The sequence below is a fragment of the Lactuca sativa genome, chromosome 9 (assembly GCF_002870075.4).
Source record: "Lactuca sativa cultivar Salinas chromosome 9, Lsat_Salinas_v11, whole genome shotgun sequence".
NCBI classification, from domain to species: domain Eukaryota; kingdom Viridiplantae; phylum Streptophyta; class Magnoliopsida; order Asterales; family Asteraceae; genus Lactuca; species Lactuca sativa.
Genome location: NC_056631.2, coordinates 79,075,515 through 79,098,674, shown reverse-complemented (window position 1 = coordinate 79,098,674; position 23,160 = coordinate 79,075,515). Strand labels below are relative to the sequence as shown.

The 23,160-nt window shown below is 31.7% G+C and overlaps 1 protein-coding gene across 1 annotated transcript; it reads left to right on the top strand.

Moving 5' to 3' along the window:
* Positions 1 to 640: 640 nt before the first annotated feature.
* Positions 641 to 2,793, top strand: LOC111882568 (protein BOBBER 1). The gene is made up of 6 exons (XM_023878935.3): positions 641 to 1,164; positions 1,697 to 1,869; positions 1,991 to 2,039; positions 2,117 to 2,283; positions 2,406 to 2,489; positions 2,582 to 2,793. Exons 1-6 carry the CDS (start codon positions 756 to 758, stop codon positions 2,618 to 2,620), a joined length of 921 nt encoding a protein of 306 aa, XP_023734703.1. The 5' UTR covers positions 641 to 755; the 3' UTR covers positions 2,621 to 2,793.
* The last annotated feature ends 20,367 nt before the right edge of the window (positions 2,794 to 23,160 follow it).

Below are 23,160 nucleotides of genomic sequence, written 5' to 3'. Positions count from 1 at the left end.
CACGTTGACCATTGGATTTTAGTTTCCAATTCCTTCGGTTTCCATAGGAATCCTATGAAACAAACGCACCCTTAATACTCTTAATGAATGTCCATCGTTAATAGAAAAAAAACGAGATAAGTACAAATTAAGACGAACTTATGAATTTTATGTGTATTAATCCTATCCCAACTTAAAAAAAAAAGGAAACAAACACTAGAAACGTCACAAAATCTAAGAGGGTGTTTGGATAGGAAAAAAAATGACAGCTTATTGCTTATTGCTTATTTTCACCACAATAAGCTAATTTAAGTGTTTGGATAGGATGCTTAAAAAATTAGCTTATTGCGGTGGGAATAAGCTAAATAAGCTGATTTTAATAAGCAAGAGGGGTAATGCTTATTGCTTATTGCTTATTAGTCATTTTACTCATATAAGCTGTTTTGTTTGCCAAACACTTCAAATGCTTATTGCTTATTGTTTATTCCCACCGTAATAAACTAATCCAAACACATTTTAAAAAATACTTATTCCCACCACAATAAGCAATAAGCTAATTAAGCTAAAAATGCATTTATCCAAACTCCCACTGAATCTAAAATATTGGTATAATATGAAGTGTATCGTAACTTCAAAATTATAAATACATGACTTCTAGAGGTTTCTACATTCCAATTCACATCCTCCTTCTCTCTTAAAAACCCCGACTTTTCACTCTGAAACCCAAACCCTAACCCTAGGAATCCCTTGCTCCCTCAATTACTCTGCAGTAAACAATGGCGATCCTCTCTGATTACGAAGAGGATGATCAGAAGCAAACTAAGACCCCGGAGTCTGTGAAGAAGCCCTTTAATGCTGTTCTTGATTCGTCCGATCCCCTTCGTTTTCTCCAGACCGCATTCGAGTTCGTCGCTCGCGAAACCGATCTCTTCAAGACTGATTCCGTAGTTAAGGATGTTAACGGGTTGGTTCGTACGGTGAAGGAGAAACTCGACGCTGATGAGAGGAAGAGGAAAGAGAAAGCTGTATCCGCCGCCAGCAATGGTGCTACCAGTGTAAAGCACGATAACAAGCGTGCTAAGGAGGATTCTTCATCGTCGTTACCGGCGCAACCCGCAGTTTCCGTCAAGGAACCGGAGGATAAGAAGGAGGAGTCGAACGATGATAATAAGAAGGGCTTGCGAGGTATATACTTCTTTTTGTTATCTTAATTGCTTCATCGTTTATAATCGATCCTTTATTCGCCTTCTCTCTTACAATTTCAATGCCTTATCTAAATCAGTAAAGTATATATCGTACACCTATTCAATTCGAATAGGTTCTTGGTCTTCCTGCTAAAATCGTAACAAATCTTCATAAAGTTTGTTCCTTTCACTATAATATGTTCTTTAGTGAATAGTTTATGTGTAGATTGATCCGAAAGCTATGCTATAAGCACGTTGCATACTTATTTAAATCAGGCCTTTTAGTTATGTATAATCAGTTTATCTTGTGATTATCATCATCACGTATTTTGGAAGTTGGGACAGGGTGTTTAATTTCTTGAGAATGTTAAACCTCTTGATTTGTTCTTGATATTCTAATTGCTTATGCGTTTGATAACATCTGTCACATTCTTGTTTCTATAACTCATTAAATTATCATGCATATTACTTTTATAAAATCCTTTTATTTTCTTTTCAAGAAAACATCTAATTTGCTCTGAAATTACGAACAGCTCCCAATAAAGGAAACGGATTGGACATGGAAAACTATTCCTGGATCCAATCTTTGCAAGAAGTAACCATAAACATCCCTGTTCCTCCTGGAACAAAGTCAAGATTCATTTCTTGTGAAATAAAGAAGAACCATTTGAAAGTGGGACTTAAAGGTCAACCTCCAATTCTTGAAGTAAGTCTGCTAGTGGCATTTAGATTATCTTTCTAACATGTTGAAATTATAGTTTTATTCTAATAATATGATAAGTTGATATCAATAAGACAATAACCTTTTTTTTATATATATAATACAGGGGGACTTGTACAAGTCTGTTAAAGTTGATGACTGTTTCTGGAGCTTAGGTATGTACATTTGAAAATGTGGTATATTTTAACATTTTTTAATTTCAAATAACTCATCTTTTTGTGTCTTTTTTCAGAGGATCAAAAATCAGTCTCCATTCTTTTAACAAAACAGGATCAAATGGAATGGTGGAAGTTTTTGGTGAAGGGTGAACCTGAAATTGACACTCAGAAGGTTGAACCTGAAAACAGCAAACTTGCTGACCTGGACCCTGAAACAAGATCCACTGTTGAAAAGATGATGGTAGGAAGATTATAACATCACATATTTAGATTTTATATACCTTAAAAATTCCCTTTTTTTTCAATCTTTTAAGAAGATACTTTATTTTTCTAATCCTTATAAAAATGCATGTCCCTTTTTAGTTTGATCAAAGGCAGAAGCAGATGGGATTGCCAACTAGTGATGAGATGCAGAAACAAGACATTCTTAAAAAGTTCATGGCTGAGGTAAATAAACTTCTTTTAACTTTTAATTTGAGATTAAATTACTGATACTGTTATTGATACTGATACTGATATTGGATTTCAAATATGTGTAGCATCCGGAGATGGACTTTTCAAGGGCCAAGATAAATTGAGGAGAAATGTTTTGGGGAAAAAGGTGAAAATTTGTTTTTTGAAGGTTGATATAGAATTGTTATTTTGGGAATTAGTGTTATGCTACGTGGGTGATATCTGTTAATAGAAAACTATGTGATGGTTTCTTGGATGTTTAGCTTTTTTGATTAGCAAATCTATTGATTTTGCATTACCTTTTGCTCGTTTTTATGTTTGTTAAAACTTATTATTGATATTGTTTTATGTTCTTCACTACAATTTAACTTTTTTGCTCAACATAATCAGTAGATGAATCGCTAGATGTTCACCATTTCTTTATATAGTTGTTGATACAAGAATTTGAAGGCTTCACAAGTAAAGTGTTCTGTTTTTATATTTTCCGTTATAAACACACAAAATTTAACATAAGTGCAAAAAAAAGGATATATGATAACAATTATACAGTGTATATTCTATAGGCATAGTGAGTTACATTGTACTATATATATATATATATATATATATATATATATATATATATATATATATATATATATATATATATATATAGTACAATGTAACTCACTATGCCTATAGAATATACACTGTATTATATATATATATATATATATATATATATATATATATATATATATATATATATATATATATATATATATATATATATAGCATTGTGTGTTTTAGTCAATGTTGTACTTTTATTTTCTAGGGTATGACCCATACATTGTGCTATATAACCGATTTTTGGTAACTTACTTTTTCGGTTTAGTTATCAGGTTAACTAATTAACCGTTAATAAATAAATGTGTCATAACTGAAAAACTTAACAAAATTTTAAAATAACGATAATATTTCGTTATATTAATAATTGCGATTTCTTAAATTTGAAATATACTATATGGTAACGATATTTATAATCGACATTTGGATTTGGACAATCGTTTAAGGCGCTGCTTTTTTTTTTTTTTTTTTTTTTTTTTTTTTTTTTTTTTTTTTTTGAACCGGCAAACGAGAAATATATATATATATATATATATATATATATATATATATATATATATATATATATATATATATATATATATATATATATATATATATATATATATATATATAAAGAAAAAAGTGAAACACACCTAGCAAGGAGCTAGGAGTAAAAGTACAAAACAAGAGAAGAGCACAAAAACTAAATGAAAGTTACAATGATTTGAACGGGAGGATATTCCAATCCATCCAGTTTAAACCTCTTTTACCACCTCTATGTTTAACCCAAAGAAATGTCGTTGATTTGACAATGTCCGCTACTTTCGTAGCACATAACTGTTTATTAGCAAATATTCGTTCGTTTCTTGCTTTCTAGATACTCCATAAGGTCGCATAACAAATGCTCAGCAGCCTTTTCTTCTTCTTAGGACAGGTTCCCCAATTGGAAGCATAATCGAGAACGTCGTGCACCGTTTGGAAGCTTATTAATGGAACATTACACTAATTGAAATTCCATTCTGTGACAGTTTTAGCAAAAACACATTGCACTAGGATGTGATTAGTTGTTTCTTCCATTGAGTTACATTGGCAGCAGGTGGTGGTTGGCAAGTTCATTCCCCTACTCGATAGTGTTGTCGTTGTGGATATACGACCCTGTTTCGCCCTCCAGATAAAACACGAGACCTTTAGAGGTATCTCTTTAATCCAAATGAAGCTGTCAATAACTACCTGTCCATTATCTTCCAGGATGTGGCGAAGAGCACTAACCTTGTATTTTCCATCCCCGGTAATTTCGCACCTCCATGAAATGTCGTTTCCTCCCTGATGCTTTTTGATAATATTTTCGTGTGGAATGCCCCTTTTTTCTAGTTCACGTTTGATTCCTGCTATATTGTTCCATACCCCGGTCATTGATTTCATAGAGTAATAATCATCCCCTTTATTATGCAGTTTGTGAACCCCTGTAATGACTTTTGCCCATTGTGTGGATGATTCCGACCTTAGGCGCCACAACCATTTCACCAGGAGTGATATGTTTATGGATTTTAAGGATCCAACTCCTAGTCCCCCCTTATCTTTGTCCGCAATAACCTTCTCCCATGATACCCAATGTATCGTCTTTTTGTCCTCTGACCCGCCCCAGAGAAATCTCCTTCTGATTTTTTCTAGTTTATCCAAAACGCCATTGGGTGCAGCAAATAAAGACATATAGTAGTTCGGTAAGTGACCTAGTACTGATTTGACTAGTGTCAGTCGTCCACCAAACGACAATGTCTTCGATTTCCAAGCTGACTAAGCTCTTTTAGTAATAAACATAATATGAGATAAGATAATATAATTGTTTTTCATTATAAATCTAAACTAGATTATGACTCGCGTTAAACGCGTAGAATATAAATTAAATACATATCACATTAATATGTGGTTTTGTCTTAGGTTGAATTTTAATAAAAAAATATTAGTTAGATTCTTTTTTAGAGTTTTTTAACCAAACTTATTAGATAAAAATATTTAATATTTATATTAGAGCAATTTGGTTTTTTAATACAGTAATTTTTAACATAAATGATCTAGGTGATCTTTGTTTTATCACAACATAATGCGACTTGTTGATTAAAACATGTTGTGTAGTAGCTTTATGAATTGACTTTGCTCGGAATACCAACCCTCATGGAGGCTCATATGGCTCTTTTCATATTAGCTCTGTAAAACTAAAAGCAACAATAAGTTGTTACATGTACCAACAACATTAAATTTTGCAAAGAAATTCGATAAACATTACAAATAAAGTGAATTGTCATAACCATAAACATCTAATTCAGACATTGTAATTTGGTCGATTTCAAAGTATCTTTTCCTTATAAAAATTAAAATATGAGTTTTTAGGCTACACCCAATCACATATACATATCTTCCGATCAAATAAATTATTACAAAAAAAACATGTTATGAACAAATCTTGCATTTTGATTACTACATCCAACTAACAAATGAAATTCGGTTTAGAGGATTGAGTCATGAAGTGCATCCATGACTTCTTGTAGCTGAATTTTGGGAAATGTTAAAACCTACTAAGATATGAGGGAATGGTCTGCGAGGCCACGATTGGTTTCTATAGGGCAATACAAATTCAAAATCGCTAGCACATTTCTTTCCTACCTGCTTCAGTTATCAAATTTAGATCAAACTTGTCAAAATCAAATTATAAAAAAATAATAAAAAAATAACCAGATATATAACCTAACAATCGAACAACATATTTTTCATTGAAATAAATATCGTAAATCTACAATTTACACTTTATATATTATTCTTAAATTATATATATATATATATATATATATATATATATATATATATATATATATATATATATATTTCCTTTTCATCTTTAATGGTCACTAACACCTATTTCTGTTGTATTGTTGTGACACGCATCTATATCGAAAGTAAGAGAAATAACTATAAAGAAGAATGATGACAAAGTGATACTTCATTGAAAACACAACAAAATTCTTCATAAAGCTGCTAGGATTCTTCTATAAACCGTTAGAAGGTCTATATAGTGACAACCGGTGTGACATTTATGAGAACGCACCACTTAAAATAATAGTTTTGATTAATGTAAGTGAAAAAATCATTTATAATGCTTACCGGTTGTGATTGTTTCCACTTGGATGTGAACGTTAACATTCTTATAGAGAAATGAAACTTCAGATGAACTATACATAGTGAAATCAGCAAACATGACAACACAGAAAGAAGCCTAACTTAGCATATAACGAAATTTCCAACAAATTTCAAAATTTTAAGGTTTAGCTGAACAATTTTTTCAATTTATCATAATTTTATTTTATTACAACCTTATATGAGTAATCAAGAATCTATATCAAGTGAAATAAGTAATTGTTCATTTAAATCCAGTAAAAAAATTATAATATTATGAAATTACATATAATTTACATGTTTGCTTATTGTCTTGGAGATACCTGACCACTTGGATATGTACTATTATTTGATTAATTAGTTCATAAATTTTATTATAGAATATGAAATTTAACTATTGCTCAAATTCATTTACACTTAATTTAACAATAGAAAATGGACAAATTTAACGATTGCTCAAATTCAATGGTAAATGTTTACTAATAAATTTATCAATAAATTCACAAGGAACTATAAATAATTGTTTTAGAACGGTTAAAAGATTTATAAAAGTTTATAATTTCATAAAAAGTTGTAGTTTGCTAATATTTATATTGAAGTTGTAATGAATAACATTGTAACAATGCTGTCAAATTCACATTCAAACAGAATAATAGAGTAAAAAATGATTAAAATTCTAAATTCATATGAGTTTGAACCCAAAAGACAAATAGATAAATAATTCAACATTTCATAAAACCCAAAATGTATTTAAATGATCAAAATTCTAATCCAAAAAATGAATAGTATGAAAAAAAGTAATCAAAAACCAAACCCTAAAACCAAATAGTATGTAAACATAATATGAAATCAACCGTACTCAAATCACCCAACTACTCATATAAAATCATGAAAATCATATATTATTTTGGAATTAACAATTTTGGCTTGCCTTCCCCGGAAGTATGATCTGTCATTGATGTTAATGATCCTTTGGTTGAGGACATTGTTTCAAGATTATCAACATCATAAGCATCTTCCAAGTTGTGTTTTAATTCTTCATGTCTAGACACTTTTTTAAAGGATGTCCACTTAGTTAGTGGACTTGTTGCAATACTTTTATCAAGATTCGAAGCGGGTGTGACGTTTTCTGTAAACGAAACTGCATCCTAAATATAAAAAATAAATTCATATGTCAATCTAAAAGTTAATAATATTTTAAATTATTTAAAATATTAAATTTAGGTATATTGTATTTAGAACCTTTAAATTTAATGTGTCTTGACATTTGAATTTCGCTGATAAAACGTTAAACGAATCAAATTACGACGCCTATATTTGTAGTACATAAAATTATGTTAGTTGATCAACTAAAATATAAAAAACGAATCTAATAAGTGTAATGATTGTAGTATGTTTCGTAAAAGAATGTTACCTGTTCGATGTTAATTTTTTTTTTTTTCCAATTTAACAGTGATTTTATTATCAACATTGAAGTTTGAGATTCATAACCATCAACATTGTTCTTCAAATTATAATGAGAAATTTGAATTTTTAACGTCTACTTTTTATCCAAAAGTAGTTTCAAAGCAGACGGATAAATCTTCATATTACCCTCCTAAAATGAAAAATTAACGGTTAAAAATAGACAAACAAAAAGTAAAAATTAGTTTTATGCAAATAAAGTAAATATTGATAACCTCATTAAACTTTTGAATCAACTCTTGTGTGTTTTTTTCCAGAAGTTTCTTTGCGTCACGATCAAATAACGTAAGTGACACCATGCCAGTAAAGTATTGTACTATAATGGTAATTTTGAAATAAAACCATTGATATAAACAAATTCAATAATATAAAATTAGAAAATTTTAATTGAAGATTATAATAATATATATAAAAGAGTTATTGAAAACCTTGGAACAACAGATACGTCTTTGTTCATGCAAGTTGAAGTGTAACAATAAAAAACTTCTTTATCCTGCTTTTAGTCTGTGCCACTAGCTTTGTCATCATGCATTAAAACAACTTTTATGGCTTTTTCTTGACAAATATAGGTCAACACATTAAAAAATCGATATAAAGGGTATGATTTTGTTTTTGAAACTAAATGAATGAAACTAATATGTTTAAAGTAGATTGATTAATTTTTTTCATGACCTCTCAACAAGAACACAATAATAACAAATAATAAGAACATAGTAAATGCAAGAAATTGAAGAAGAATAAGGAGAACATAGTAAAGTAAGAGCTTGGAAAAAAGAGTTAGGAGAAGAAGATTGCTCAAGAAGAACATTATAAATCATTGGACTCAATCCAAAATCATAAGAATAACCACTTCAGTGTAATGGTATATATAGAGTGTTTTTGAATAAGGAAATCATTATCTTCTAAAAAATTTGGGATCCTAAGATATAATCTTGGAGATTTTCGGCTATTCATCTGGAAAAAAAAGATATCAGCTATATTAATTCAAAACTTCAGATTAATTGACTTTCTTATTTAATCAGTTTTAAAATTCAAACAATTATCTCAAACTGATTCATTTTATGTGAGATATACTGGGAGATAAATTATGAATAATATTGACTTTAATTTTGACTCTTAAATATTTTGCTGATTTAGTGGGATTAGATTATATTTTATAGGTTAATAACTTAATTATTGATATGATTGTTTAATGAGTTTAAAAAAAAAATAAAAAAAAAATAAAATGTAAACGAGTTTGAATTTGGAAATCAAAAACTATAAATAAGGGAGTTAAATTAGTAACAATATTAATTAGAGAAATTGATATCATGTATATAAATAGAATGATATGTTTCAATTGATAAAATAATTACTGAATTTAAAGATTCTATAATTATTATAGATTTTATAATTAAGTGTAATTGTATTTGAATTTTATTTGTAGAAGATAATGTCAGCAATTTGATTTAAGGGTGCAAAACATAGGATTAAAACACAATCAAAGGCTCTGATTGCTTTATTGGTGAATTAAATGTTCTCTTTTAATAATATTTAGAGATACTTGATGGCAGTAATACATAAGTTAAGAATAAGCATTAACTCAACATGTTTAATGATGATAACAATAATAATCAAAAAAAGGATAATTATATACTAAACTAGTCAATGTTAATTGATAATAACTATTATGAAAATTGTATCTTATAATTAATAATAATCTTAAATTAACTTCATTCTCCTAAAAAGAACAAATTAAAATTTCGGTTTTCTGTTAACCATCCGATGTAAAAAAACGTGAACCGTAATCGAACAAAAAAACCAGAGATTGTAGCGGTTTTGTTAGCCAAACCGAAAAAAGTCAAAAAATCCGGTTCGATCAACCTAAAAATTGATACAGTTTGTCGGTGCGTAGGTTTCAGATATTTTGACCAACCCTAAAGGATGCTAGGGCTATGCAACTTGATAATGAGATCCGACATCGAGATCGATGAGCTTTCGATTACCAATTGTTATCAACAACTCAAAGTTCATTCCGATTTTGCTGACATCGAAGAATCCGTACCAGAAAATAATATCATCACATACATGATGTAACTCACCAACAACCCAGAAGCCACTCGCAATAAACATCATTTTATTTTTTTATTTTTTATGTCTCCTTGACCTCCTCCGGCTCTAAACACAACAAACACGGAGTGGTTCATACTACTGACTCTCCAAGCTTCATCAAGCTTTGAGTGGTTCATCTTAAAACTATATTCGAAAAACGTATTATTCCATCTACCCTTGTTGGTGACTGTTCATAATAGTAGTTTTCTAACCCCTATCATACGTTACACATTCATAATGTTGTAGTGACCCCTAATATCATAAAGGATCTTATTTGATTTTTTTTTTTTTTTTTTTTTTTTTTTTTTTTTTTTTTTTTTTTTTAATATCAATTCACTCTTGATAAGAAATGCATAAATGATTCAATGAAATTGGTTTCTCTTTGAAGGATTTTTGGACCCGCCACACTCTTATTCTGTAAAATCACTCAAGACTTTTCGTGTCGCACTTATTTCTTTTGGTCCAACCACATGGTAGTATTGCTATATAATTTTCTTTCGTATAATAAAACTTTGTCGAATATGCTATCCCATGATTGTCAAGTTGACAAATATGATCATCTTTCATTTACTCGTTCCAATACTATTTTTGTCAAGTCCTCGCTTCATTGAATTCATTAATGGATTTATAACCTAAGTTATTGCAAATGTGTAAGATCCTGTTTCTTTTTTCTTTTTTTTTTTTTTTTTTGGTTCAAATTACTCATCTTTTTGTTTCTTTCACAGAGGATCAAAAATCAGTCTCAATTTTTTTTAACAAAACAGGATCAAATGGAATGGTGGAGGTTTTTGGTGAAGGGTGAACCTGAAATTGACACTCAGAAAGTTGAATCCGAAAACATGAAAAAAGTAAACTTGCTGACCTGGACCCTGAAACAGGATCCACTGTTGAAAAGATGATGGTAGGAAGATACTAACATCACATATTTAGATTTCTAATAGCTAAAAAATTCTCCAATAAAGATTATTTATTAATTTTTTTTTTCCTAATCTTTATAAATGTGCATGTTGTAGTTTGATCAAAGGCAGAAGCAGATGGGGTTGACGACTAGTGATGAGATGCAGAAACTAGACATTCTTAAAAAGTTCATGGCTGAGGTAAAGTTCTTTTATTAAAAGTAATTTGTTTATATATATTTTGTTCGTTATAAACACAAAATTTAACAGAAAGTGCAAAAAATAAGGATATAAGACAACAATTAACCACTTTTACTCTTTTGGTTTCTAATTTCTATCTCCGTTAAATGTCTAGCCATTAAGATTCATTACTAATAAACTTGTATGCACTATGATTTACTCAATGTTGTAACTTTTGTTTTCTAGGGAATGGCCCATACATTGTACAATATATATAATTGAGATAAAATACGACTATCAACAATCCTATCTCCTCCCTCACATGTCCTTTTGGCCAGAGGTAATGTCTTGGTCTTTCACAGCCTAATAAGGATGCTAGCATGCTAGGGCAACTCAATTTGATAATGAGATCCGCAACTGGTTTTTGCAAACAATTCTCAAGAAAAGTGTCACCGAGAAAAGGTTGCAACGGGTCTTGAAATTCTTTTCCATGATAATAAGGATGATAGGGGTGTTCATGGATGGTTAACCGAACCTGGAGAATTTAGTGGTTCTGTTAACCAAATCGAAAAAGTCAAAAATCCGGTTCGATCGACCTAAAACTTGATACAGTCTGTCAATTTAAAGATAAATTATCTTCCTCATGTTATACATACTATGATTTTGAGCGTCTCTACACATCTCATGCCAGATACCGGTAATCTTAAAACTATATTTGGAAAACGTGCAGTTCCATCGATACTCGTTGGTGATGGTTCATAATAGTAGTTTGCCAACGGAGCCAAGAATTTTGATACGGGTTACAAACATTTTCAAGATTCAAATTAGTAAATATAAGAGTTTCTTAGTATTTAAAGTCTAAAATCGAAAAAAAAAATTAAGAAAAAAGTTACAGTTGAATCACTTAGTCGTCATGTCTAGAAATCGATCAAATATCAAAAACTTGTAGAAACACACCCTTCTATAAAAGTGACTAAACAATCGTTTAAAACTTGATCATCCATGTTATTCTGCAACTTATTTTCTTCACACTTGTTTTAGCAACTGGAAAAAAAATATTTGATGCAGTTATCCTATTCCAAACATGAAAAACAAGGGACAATACTCTTAGTTGAGGGTACAATAACATAAAATTTATTTACAAATAAAATTATATATATATATATATATATATATATATATATATATATATATATATATATATATATATATATATATATATATATATATATATATATATATATATATAATTTTTTTTTTGGTATATTACAGTACTCCGCCGTCCCATATATCTCTCGCTACCGTTGCCAACCCTCCCTGTTATACTTTACACATTCATAATATTGTAGTCACCCCTAATATCATAAAGGATCTTATTTGATTTTTTTTTATATCAATTCACTCTTGATAAGAAATGCATAAATGATTTAATGAAATTGGTTTCTCTTTGAAGGATTTTTAGACAACACTCTTTTTCGATGTGATAGTGCAAAGGACCTTTATTCCGTCAATTGACTCAAGAATTCTTTTGGTCCTACCACATGGCAGAATTGCTATATAATTTTCTTTCTTGTAAGTTTCTTTCGTGTAATAAAACTTTGTCGAATATGCTATCCCATGATTGTAAAGTTGACAAACATGATCGTCTTTCATTTACTCGTTCGAATAGTATTTTTGTTAAGTCTTCACTTGATTGAACTCATTAATGGATTTATAACATAACTTATTGCAAACGTGTAACATCATGTTTTTAAGGCTATAAGTTTTGAGCTTTTTGGATAAAAAAAAATAAAATTTTAATTTAAAATAAAATAAATAATAAAATAAAATAGATAAAACATTATTCAAAATATGAGCAAATGATAAAAATAATAATGAAAGGTCTAATCGCTAGTTGAGATTTAGAAAGCAATATAATTTTAGTGTCAAGCGAATTGTTTTGTTACAAGGGCCATTTGTGTCAAGTGAGTGAGACTTGTGTTTAACCGAGAGTTGACCAATTTAGTGTCTAGGGCCAAGTTTGAAAGGGCCAAGTTTGAAAAGCTTAGGATGGAGAAGGGCCACATGTGAGTTATTTTAAGTTCTTTAGTTAGTTTGGAGCCTTTTTGAAAGAACTTCTATAAGGAAGAAATTAAGTTGCATTAGTGGCTATAGTTGGGTATATTTGAAGCCTCTTCTTCCCCATTCTCTCTCTCTCTCTCTCTCTCTCTCTCTCTCTCTCTCTCTCCCCCCCTTCCGTAAATTAGCCAGTTCTCCTCTCTGTGGATGATTTCCCTCTTTAAATCTATGGTGTTTTTGATGATTAAAGTTCCTATGTGAAGACTTGGTCAAATTCTTTCACAATCTAGCATCTAGAGGTAGTTGCTTCTTCCCTTTCCTTCAAATTCGTGTATAAACTTATGTGGTTTTGCAATTTTGAGTTTCTCCTTGCATCTACAGTGTTCTTATGAGTTTTATGTTGTAATTATATACCTACATCCACCTCCATGCTCCAATTAGTTAATATTTGGGAGATTGGAGCTATTTTGATGGGTTTTCTTAACCTTAGATGATGAAATCTGAATTTGATGTTCCTTGACTAGTTATAAGCTTGATTTTATACTTAGTGATTGTGTTTAACTTCAATTCTAAGATCTATTTGACAAGTTATGACTTATGGTGAGATTACTTGATGCTTGTTTCAAATCCAGATTTTTATAGTGATAATTTAGGTGTTTTTAGTTTTAGAGTTCATAGATCCAAATTTTGGTGAATTAGACGATGTTATAAAGTTGATTCTTAGATGATGTTTTCTATTCCAAAATCTAAGTCACATTTGTGATTCATGCTTGAATTGGTGTTTGTAAAGGTTTTATGAAAATTGAGCTTCATTAAAGTTCATATAAAGTTTAGAATTCAATAGATGAGTGAATAATCTTCATGACTTCTGAATTCTATGTGTTTTAAGTTGTAGGAAGCATTTCTAATCTTATTGGTTGCATTTACCTTTCACACATAGTGTTTTGGTGCAATTTGAACTTCTTACACTCATTTGACTTATAAATGGAAAATGTGAAATGTTTTTAGAATGTGATGTTAATCCAAGGAAATGAACCATTGGGAATCCTTTCTTATGTTCATTTGATGTGTTAGAACCTCTATGTAAAGTCCATTGGGTCATTAATTAATTTCGTTCTTGAAGTTCCTAGGAAAGCTGGATAGATTAATGACAAACAAAAAGTTGATTCTGCAATCTTTTTAGTAGATGTGATGCGTTCTAGGGGATGACGCGATGCGTTCTCAGTCTGTCCTAGTTTAACTTCTTGATCTTATTGTGCTTTGAGTCTAGTTCATTCCTCTGGTCCCCTTTCTCTCCCATGATGCATAATAGTACATCTAAGGAGTATTTGAGCTTAGATCGATGAGTTGACCATAGAAGGGTATTATGGTCTTTTGAAAACTTTATTATGTTGATACTAGGTATGGAATTGGATGCATAAGTTAAAGATGTGTTGATTATGTGAAGATCATGTGGTGTTGCTAGCTTTGGACTAAGGTGAGTACTTTTACCTTGGAAAAATTATCCCCATTATATGAGTATCTTGAGTTGTGATTCCCTTATGTGCAATACTATATGTCTGCCTACTATATGTAGAATATGTGTTTTTCTTTGTTAGGTCATAAATTGTGGTTTATACTTTGCTTTTCATAAGCTATTAGAGTTCTCGGTCTAGGACCGAAAACACCATGTTTTGGTGTTGTTTGGACCGAAATCACATGTGATTTCAGTTAGGCTTAATATTGTCTTGTTTAGGTTTTGGGTTGGGCTTTGGTTATTAGGTCTAGGTATAAATAGTGTTATTTTAGCCTTGTAGTGGGCGAGGGACGTTTTTGGGGGCCACCATAAGCTTAGAATGTGATTTGGAGAGAAACAAGAGAGAACCAAGTGTAATCAAGAATCTTATGTACCCTATTATTCAATAATAGTGTGAACTGAAGATTAACCATTGTGTTCTTATTCTATATTTCGTCTTGTCTAATTCACTTGATTGGGATTCCGCACCATCAAGTGAATCCGATTGATACATCGTAGCATTTTGGGTTTTAAAATTGGTATCAGAGCTTGGATTGGTATCAATCAAATTGACAAGATATTAAGAGTTTCTTAGATTTTTTCTTGGATTTCCGGGCATTTTTGAATTGTTTTGGACGAATTTTTGGCTGTTTGTTCTTCGTGTTCTTCATATTTTTGGAGTTTTGATTGAGTTTGGCATTAAAGATTTGAAAATCTCGTGTTTTTGGCAAGTTTTGGGTGTTTTTGGTCAAAATTTGCGAGATTTCTGTGACACTCCTCGGTCCTCGGTCAAACCCTAGAGGTTCTCGGCGGCTAGCGAGGGTTTTCGGTCAGCAGCGAAGTTTCTCGGTCAGCAACAGGGGTTCTTAGTCAGTAGCGAGGGTTCTCGGTCCATAGTCTTTGGTTCACACGTTTTTAGTTCGCTTCTCGGTTTTCAGGTTTCTCGGTCAAGCTGTTTTTCGGCCCACATCTTCAGATTAAGTATTTTCGGTGCGAGACTTCTCGGTTAGGATGAGAAGCCTCGCATTTTCGGTCTAAAAATCAAATTTTCGGTATTAAAGCCTCGTATTCGATACTAAAGCTTTGTTTTTGGTCCTAAAGCTTTGTATTTGGTAAAAAAGGCACATATTCGATCCAATACCTTCGTTTTCGGTCTAGAAACTTTTGTTCTCGGTCAAGGTTATTTTTTTGGACAAAAAGTTTGACTTTCATGTTTGACTTTCAAACTTGACTTTTAACTTTCAAATTTGACTTTTGACTTTCAAGTTTGACTTTTGACTTTCAAGTTTGACTTTTGTCTTTCAAAATTGACTTTTGACTTTCAAGCTTTCACATTTGACTTTGAAGTTTGATTTTTCAAGTTTGTCTTTCAAGTTTGACTTTACAAGTTTGACTTTCGAGGTTTTAAGTCAAAGGGCATTTTTCTTGGTTTCACAATCACTTCTATTTTTGGTAAGTTATTCTTTTTGGTGAATAATGAGTTCTTCAATCACCAAAGTAAGTGAAAACTCATGCTCTCAGTCTTGTGAAGCTAAAATTAAACATTATCGTGATCAACAAGAGTTATTAATTAGGGAAATTGAGGACCTTAAATATGAACGATATACTATCAGAATGGACCAAAAACCCTTGAAAGAAAAATTAGAGGCCAAAAACAAAGACTTTAGAAATCTTCAAGAAGAATATAGCACTAAATGTGAACACTATGATTATGCTCAAGAAAAAAATTGTCAGTCTAACTACCGAGCTTAACACATTGAAAAATAAGTTTGATTTTAATTTTAAAAAGTTTGACATATCAAGTAAGAAAGTTGAGTCCATGATTGAAAAACAGTTAAAACTTAAAGAGAATCAGAATAAGGGTCTAGGGTATCACAGTGTTCCACCTCCCTTCAATGACAACTATACCCCACCCATTGAAACCAATGAGGTAGAGACACCTGCTAAGTGTGGCCAGCCCCCTGTACCAGCTTCAGTTAAGACTAAACAATCCAACCCAACTAAGAATATTGAGGTGAACGACACTAATGCTTCTACTTCATGTGCAGGTAAAGTAGTGGAAGATGAGAACAAGGAGAACACAAATGATTCTAGTTTTGCTGATAATGATTCAAAATCTTGTGATGCTGATACTCCCACTGTGGAAAAACCCAAGCCACAAAAGTCTGTTAAACAGTCTAACCAATGTTCATGTGCTTGTACTTGTGGAAGTCCCTTGAAACAAACTTATTTTGGACAAGGACCAAGTCACAACCTTATTTATTTGAAAAAGCAGACTTGTTTTAACTCTGGGACTCCCGGTCACATTGCTACAAATTGCCCTCATCGTTCATATGTTCCCTACTATGGACAAGGCTGGCAGAATGTGCCAAGAGGGAGATCTTCCAAAAGAAATCCTTCGAGTTCATGTTCACGCAGTGGTGATTAGAATTCTAAGATGGCTAAAAGTCAAACTCCCAAGGACCAAAAGGGCCTGTTGGACAAGAAGTCTAATTCGAGAGATGGTGTAGCTATACCGAAATCGGTATGGTCGAATTCATCTCAAGGATCATCTTCTAGCTCACAATTGAGATTCAAATCTAAATCAAACGGCAGTTCAAGTTCAAAATCAAGTGTTGAAGCACCCATTAGGGTAAACATTAACAAGCCTAAACCTAATTACCAATGGGTTCCCAAGGGTCAAATTAATAACTCGTCCAAACTTCCAGTAACTTCTTCATGTTTCTTATTTGATAAACAGGATATGTCATGGGAAAGAGTATCTTATGTAGATGGTGATGGTAAATCCAGTTTCAAAATGGACTGGGTTCCAAAAGTCAACTAATCCTGCACTCTGTGTCGGAGCAGCTATGGAGGAATATCATCAGACTTCGGTTTGTTGATAGTGGCTGTTCCAGGCACATGATAGGAGACATATCTCAACTACATTAAATTCAGAATATTCATTGAGAGTATGTGTCCTTTGCGGGAAAGGAAGAAAGAAGAGGATCACAAATGGGGATTGTAGTTAACGATGTGAAGAATTTTTGAATTTGTTACGGAATTGAAACACAGCTAAGCTTGAATGTGTTTCTGCATATGCATGCTATTCTCAAATCATCTGGATGCAACTTCAATTGTTGAATTACAGTTTGAGTTTTCTTCTCGACACTTCTAAGTTTTTCTTAAAATGATTCGTTTTAAAGACAATTTTTTTTAAAAAATTTGCGCATTTGTTTTATTTTCTTTCTCTCCATGCACAAATTCAGGGGGAGAAATCAAAAATATAAAAATATGTTCTCTTTCGTAAATATTCTTGGGAAGTGATATGAAGTTTAATGCTAAAGGGAAATATGAGAGGCGTGTAATGCACTAAAGCTGAATTGTTTAGACTTTGTGTTCAATGTGCTGGTAGGCATGAAGGATTCAAAAATTAATGGACTAGACACAACTGATAATGAAAGGACTAGACAATGTTAACTCATCTGGACTTAGATAGTTTCATTTGGACTAACAATACGACGCTTGGATAGATTGAGCAGTGAGATAAACAAGGGAACCTGCAAGATAAATTAAAATTAATTATCTAGAACTGTGGCTCAATACTTCTTCGACGTACGAACTTATGTCCTTAATTCTAGTGCTGATAGGGTGACTGAGGGGTTCTGATAAAGTAGGTTTGTGTAAAATTGTTTTTTTCTTATCCTCTCTGCCTGTCATATGTTGTCCCCTTTGCATGATCGGAAGATCTGACCTGGGACACAACATGTGCATCTATATTTCTATGCACTTCTCTATCTATCTATGTTAGTCATATGATGTCCCTTCTACGTGATCGGAAGATCCGACCTGGGACATAACATATGCAACTTTCTATCTCTCTGTCCCTCTCTTTATGTTAGCCATATTTTGTCCCTGTTGGGTTTTATGTACTATAACACTCCTTGCAGATACAACCCTAATGCTTTGGATATAAGTTTTCTCTAGTTATACATGCTATAAAAATAATCCAAAGTCTGAAACCTATAACTAGCATACAACATAGATATTTGAAACATACAAACTAATTAGAAGAATACCTCTTAGTTGTAGCATGTGGAATTTGGCCTTTCAAGAGCTTAGCACCTCAAGTGTGATGCCTCAAATTGTTCACAAAACACCACCAAAAATTGGAGGACTTGAGAGAGAGGTTAGGAGCACCCTAAAATCGGTTATACTCTTTTTATATTACTTGTGCATCTGATTGTGGGTCTAAGGGGTTACATATATAGTGTTAGAATTCCAAGAGTCATATGTAACCCTAATTCTTACACTTAGGCTTATGATCCATAACTCATATGGACTAACTCTTCATGGACTCTCACATAAACTTAGCCCATCATGGATCAATAACCCAAACCATATGTATCACTAATTTATATAATCAGTCCATGTTAATTTAATTAGTCTCTTTTGATCACTAAATTAATTCGAAAATAATTCTTGATCAATACTAATTAAATAATATGATTTCTCAATTAATATATTATACTTATAATATATTAATAAATCACATATAACCTCTTTCTCAAATATCCATCCTATCAAATTGTTCCAGTGAATGCAACCCAAATGGACTATGCTACTCTCGGTTCAAGTACATACCAATTATAGTCATGGGCTTAGATACCTAATCCAATAGTCTCCCACTTGGATAAGTCTAATAACTATAACTGCAAGTAGGACTTAAAACCTACTAGCAATCGTAGCTCTCAAAAGCCGTTGTCAAACTCTGACACGTCCATTAGATAAAGGATCATATATTCCTCCATTCTAGACATTGTATGGACATGAGACATGGATTATAATCATTCTCTCTGTCCATGTGTTGTTTCGCGATTTCCGATTTATGACGACTGACTAATTGAACAAATCAAATCAGTCCAGGCTTGGCCAAGCGCGTAGGGTTGTCATTACTAAATCATCGAGGGGCCCTCAAATATCGCTGTTATCCCTCTCAGGGTAAAAGGAATGGATAAAATTTGACTCATATGCTTGCTCTATTCACTCATCAAATCACACACAACAATAAGTTTTATAACATGAAGTTACTGGTGCGTTTACATATCATCAATGTGCAACCGACTTGTAAACTGCAACTATATGTCTCCCTTTCAAGAATATAAGATATTATCGTCTCAAAATCACTCGTGATGAAATCCATGAAGTGATTCAGATGAGCGTGGGTTTAATCCAATACTCAAATGTTATTTTAGGAGTACTCATGAACACTACAACAAACTTTGCTATATCTAAACACTTTAGACAATTTACAATCGGATTCCTGACGGTCTTACCTCATTACATACTTACAAAGTATGATTGACTATGGATGTTTGAACAATCTTATTATTCAGGAAGTCAAAACATGCGAAGTGAAACACAAGAATAATTTAATCCAATATGGTTTCAAAACTTTTGAATATAAATAAAACACTTATTATTTAATCTCCACATTGATTACACATTATTCATTATATATTGTTTCGATTAATCAACTTAATGCTTGAATTAAAACAATAGTTATCCCATGTTCGAAGCATGCACACTATGTTTACCTATGGTCCTTACTTTGTGAAATAGATCAATTGAAAACATTTCAATGATGCTCATTTCACAATTCAAAATCCTTAGTGTAAGAACATATAATTCTTGCCACTGTCATGCAATGATCCTTTTGTAATGTCGAGGTACAAAAGTCATAGAGACTTTGCCAACGATATTACAAAGTATTCTTTTGGAGATTGATAACAAAACAATTCCAAGGAAGCGAAGTTTCAAATTCAAAGTACATTCCTTTAAACATTCTTCTTGCAAAAATAGATTCTTAATATCCATTTCCCATTATGGAAACATTTCCATATATGCCATATGACAACTCATTATAAATAGAATCTTGTCTTTTCATAATAATGTCAATATGGTTTATCCATTACTATACTTCCATCTACAAGCAATCAATCCTTAGCAAACCTTAGATCGTCCTTGACAGTTCTTTAATAAATTTAGTCATATATGGTTCTAGTCATTTTCCCTCTTAATGCCCTAGGGATTTGGAAAATAAGAATGAGCGAATATTATAACATATGCAATTGATCCTATATCCGAAGCATATGGGATACGATTCATAATGTCTTACATAAAGACATGATACTTGACCAGTCTTTTGCTAAAACATTCCCATATATAGAATTTCCTATGTTGAAACATTTTCAACATGACATTCATATATGACTATGAATAAGTTTAATTTCAATCTAAGCTTTTAGATTCGAAATGAAGTATAAGTATCCTCTCCCTTACTTATAGCAAAACAAAATTTCAAATTATGTACATTTGCAAAATTCTTAACCTTTGTTCCTAATAACCAGTATTGCTAGCTTGCAACACTTCACATAATAAATCATGCTCCCACTATCATGATAATTATATTCTTACCAACATAACACTTATGCTCCCACTAGCTTTGACATGTACCCAAAAATCAGCTGGACTTCTAGAAATCAATACTTATTGACTTTCATACCAAAGTTCAGATTTCTGATACGAGATGCTTCGATAAGCCTTTATCTAAGCTCATACACCTTTTATTAGAAAGCTCATATGTGTGTCTAAACTATTTCAGAACTTACAATAGTAAGTACCGAATGTTCAAACTATTTGTCATTTCTCATAATTCGATCTATAAAGAGGGATGTCGTAATCATAATTGAATTTGAGAACACAATTAACACAACTGCTATCTTCTCAAAATCTACTTAATGAAAGTGTTTCCTCACAATCATTTTCATGAATTAGAGAGAAACATCATGTCACTTAGATTTAATGGTGTATATATTCCTATCCATGTGACCCTATCATAAGACAAGGTCTATGACAAATTCAAATGCATATGGACTGAACCTATTCAAGAGTCATATGGACTAACTCTTAATGGACTCTCACATAAACTTAGCCCATCATGGATCAATAGCCCAAAGTATATGTATCAATAATTTACATAATCAATCCCCGTTAATTTAATTAGTCTCTTTTGATCACTAAATTAATTCCAAATTAATTCTTGATCAATATTAATTAAATAATATGATTTCTCTATTAATATATTATACTTATAATATATTAATAAATCATAAATAACCTCTTTCTCAAATATCCATCCTATCAAATTGTTCAAGTGAATGCAACCCAAATGGACCATGCTACTCTCGGGTCAAGTACATACAAATTATAGTTATGGGCTTAAACACCTAATCCAACAGTCCCTCTGCGTGGTTGGAAGAGATCCGACCTGGGATACACCATATGCATCTCTAAATCTATCTTCTCCCTCAAATAATTGAGCACTCACCTAAAGTAAAGAGCTCTTTGGAATTCCTTGATTGCTAGGGTATGCCGTGAACTGGGGAACACGTTCTAGTGAGCTTAAAATTGAACTGGTTCATGATTAAAGGTTGTCTGTAGATCTCGTTGCTGAATTTAAGTGGACAACAATATCTTTGGTTGTCGTCAGCAAAATAGTCTATTTAGGAATATAATCACAATGTCTTGTCATTTATAATTTATCCAACTTGTCAATATCATTTGTGTTTAAGTGGACCACAATATTGGTGATTGATCAGAGCTAAACATGCATGTGTGTGCTGATAAACGATATTGAATTGCTTGACAACTTTGATCCCAAAAAATTTTAAATTTAGTTATTATATTTGTTTTTGTTAAATTTGTTCATATTTTTCCTCTATGCACAAATTTAGGGGGAGAATTAAAAAAAAAACAAACAAAAAAAAATCATAAAATTCAAAAATACAAAAATATGTTTATTTCTGTTTTTATTTCTTTTTTAGAAAAATCGAAAATCCAAAAAAAAAATTATTTTATTTTGAGTGTATTTTATTTTTATTTTTATATCCTAGTTATTTCTATTGTGTGCTAAGTTTATTTTTACTTTTATTTTTTTATCTCAAAGTTTCGTTTGTCTTAAAAAAGTGAATTCAAAAAGAAGAAGAGACTTAATGAGACTGTATCAGAATTTTCTGAGCAAGGAGAAGAAACTTGAAAAAGAGTTGATGGTTATTACATTTTACTCTATTTTCACAAGGAATTGAAGGATTGAAACTATACAAATTGTCAGTTAGGCAGTATTTTTCAAAGAACTGTCGTATTTAAGGAATTAAAAGTCTGAATTATACAGATGTCATGGTACTAGGGCGATGCACCTCGCAAAGGCACAATTATCGCTGAACGTCTCGCCAAGGGCCAAGTTAACTTGCTTAACTTGAAAAACTGCTTTGGGGTCTATGATCTAGGATATGCAGGGGCTAACATCAAAATAACCATGAGTAGTTCTCTGATACTCAACAAATCGCAGTGCGTTCCTCCGTGTTTACACAGATACTGCGAGTAGTCTCCTTCTGAGCCAAGGCTGGGTGCTTGAACAACTGTGGTGAGAAGGGTCTTTATGATTATGTGATCCACAGGGACTTTTTAGTCATGATTATTTTTTAAGGTACAACGGTGATCATTAAAGAACTTTCATTCGAAGGAACTAGAAGTAAAGATTATTTTTCATCATTCATTCTTTCAACCCCAGAAGCGAGGTGAAGCTGTACTTGAAGTTATGTGATAGATTACATTGAAACCTCGTCAATCAATTTGTTGCTATCTATGAACTTGCTGAAGTGATCCAGAAGAATCGGTCTCTCTG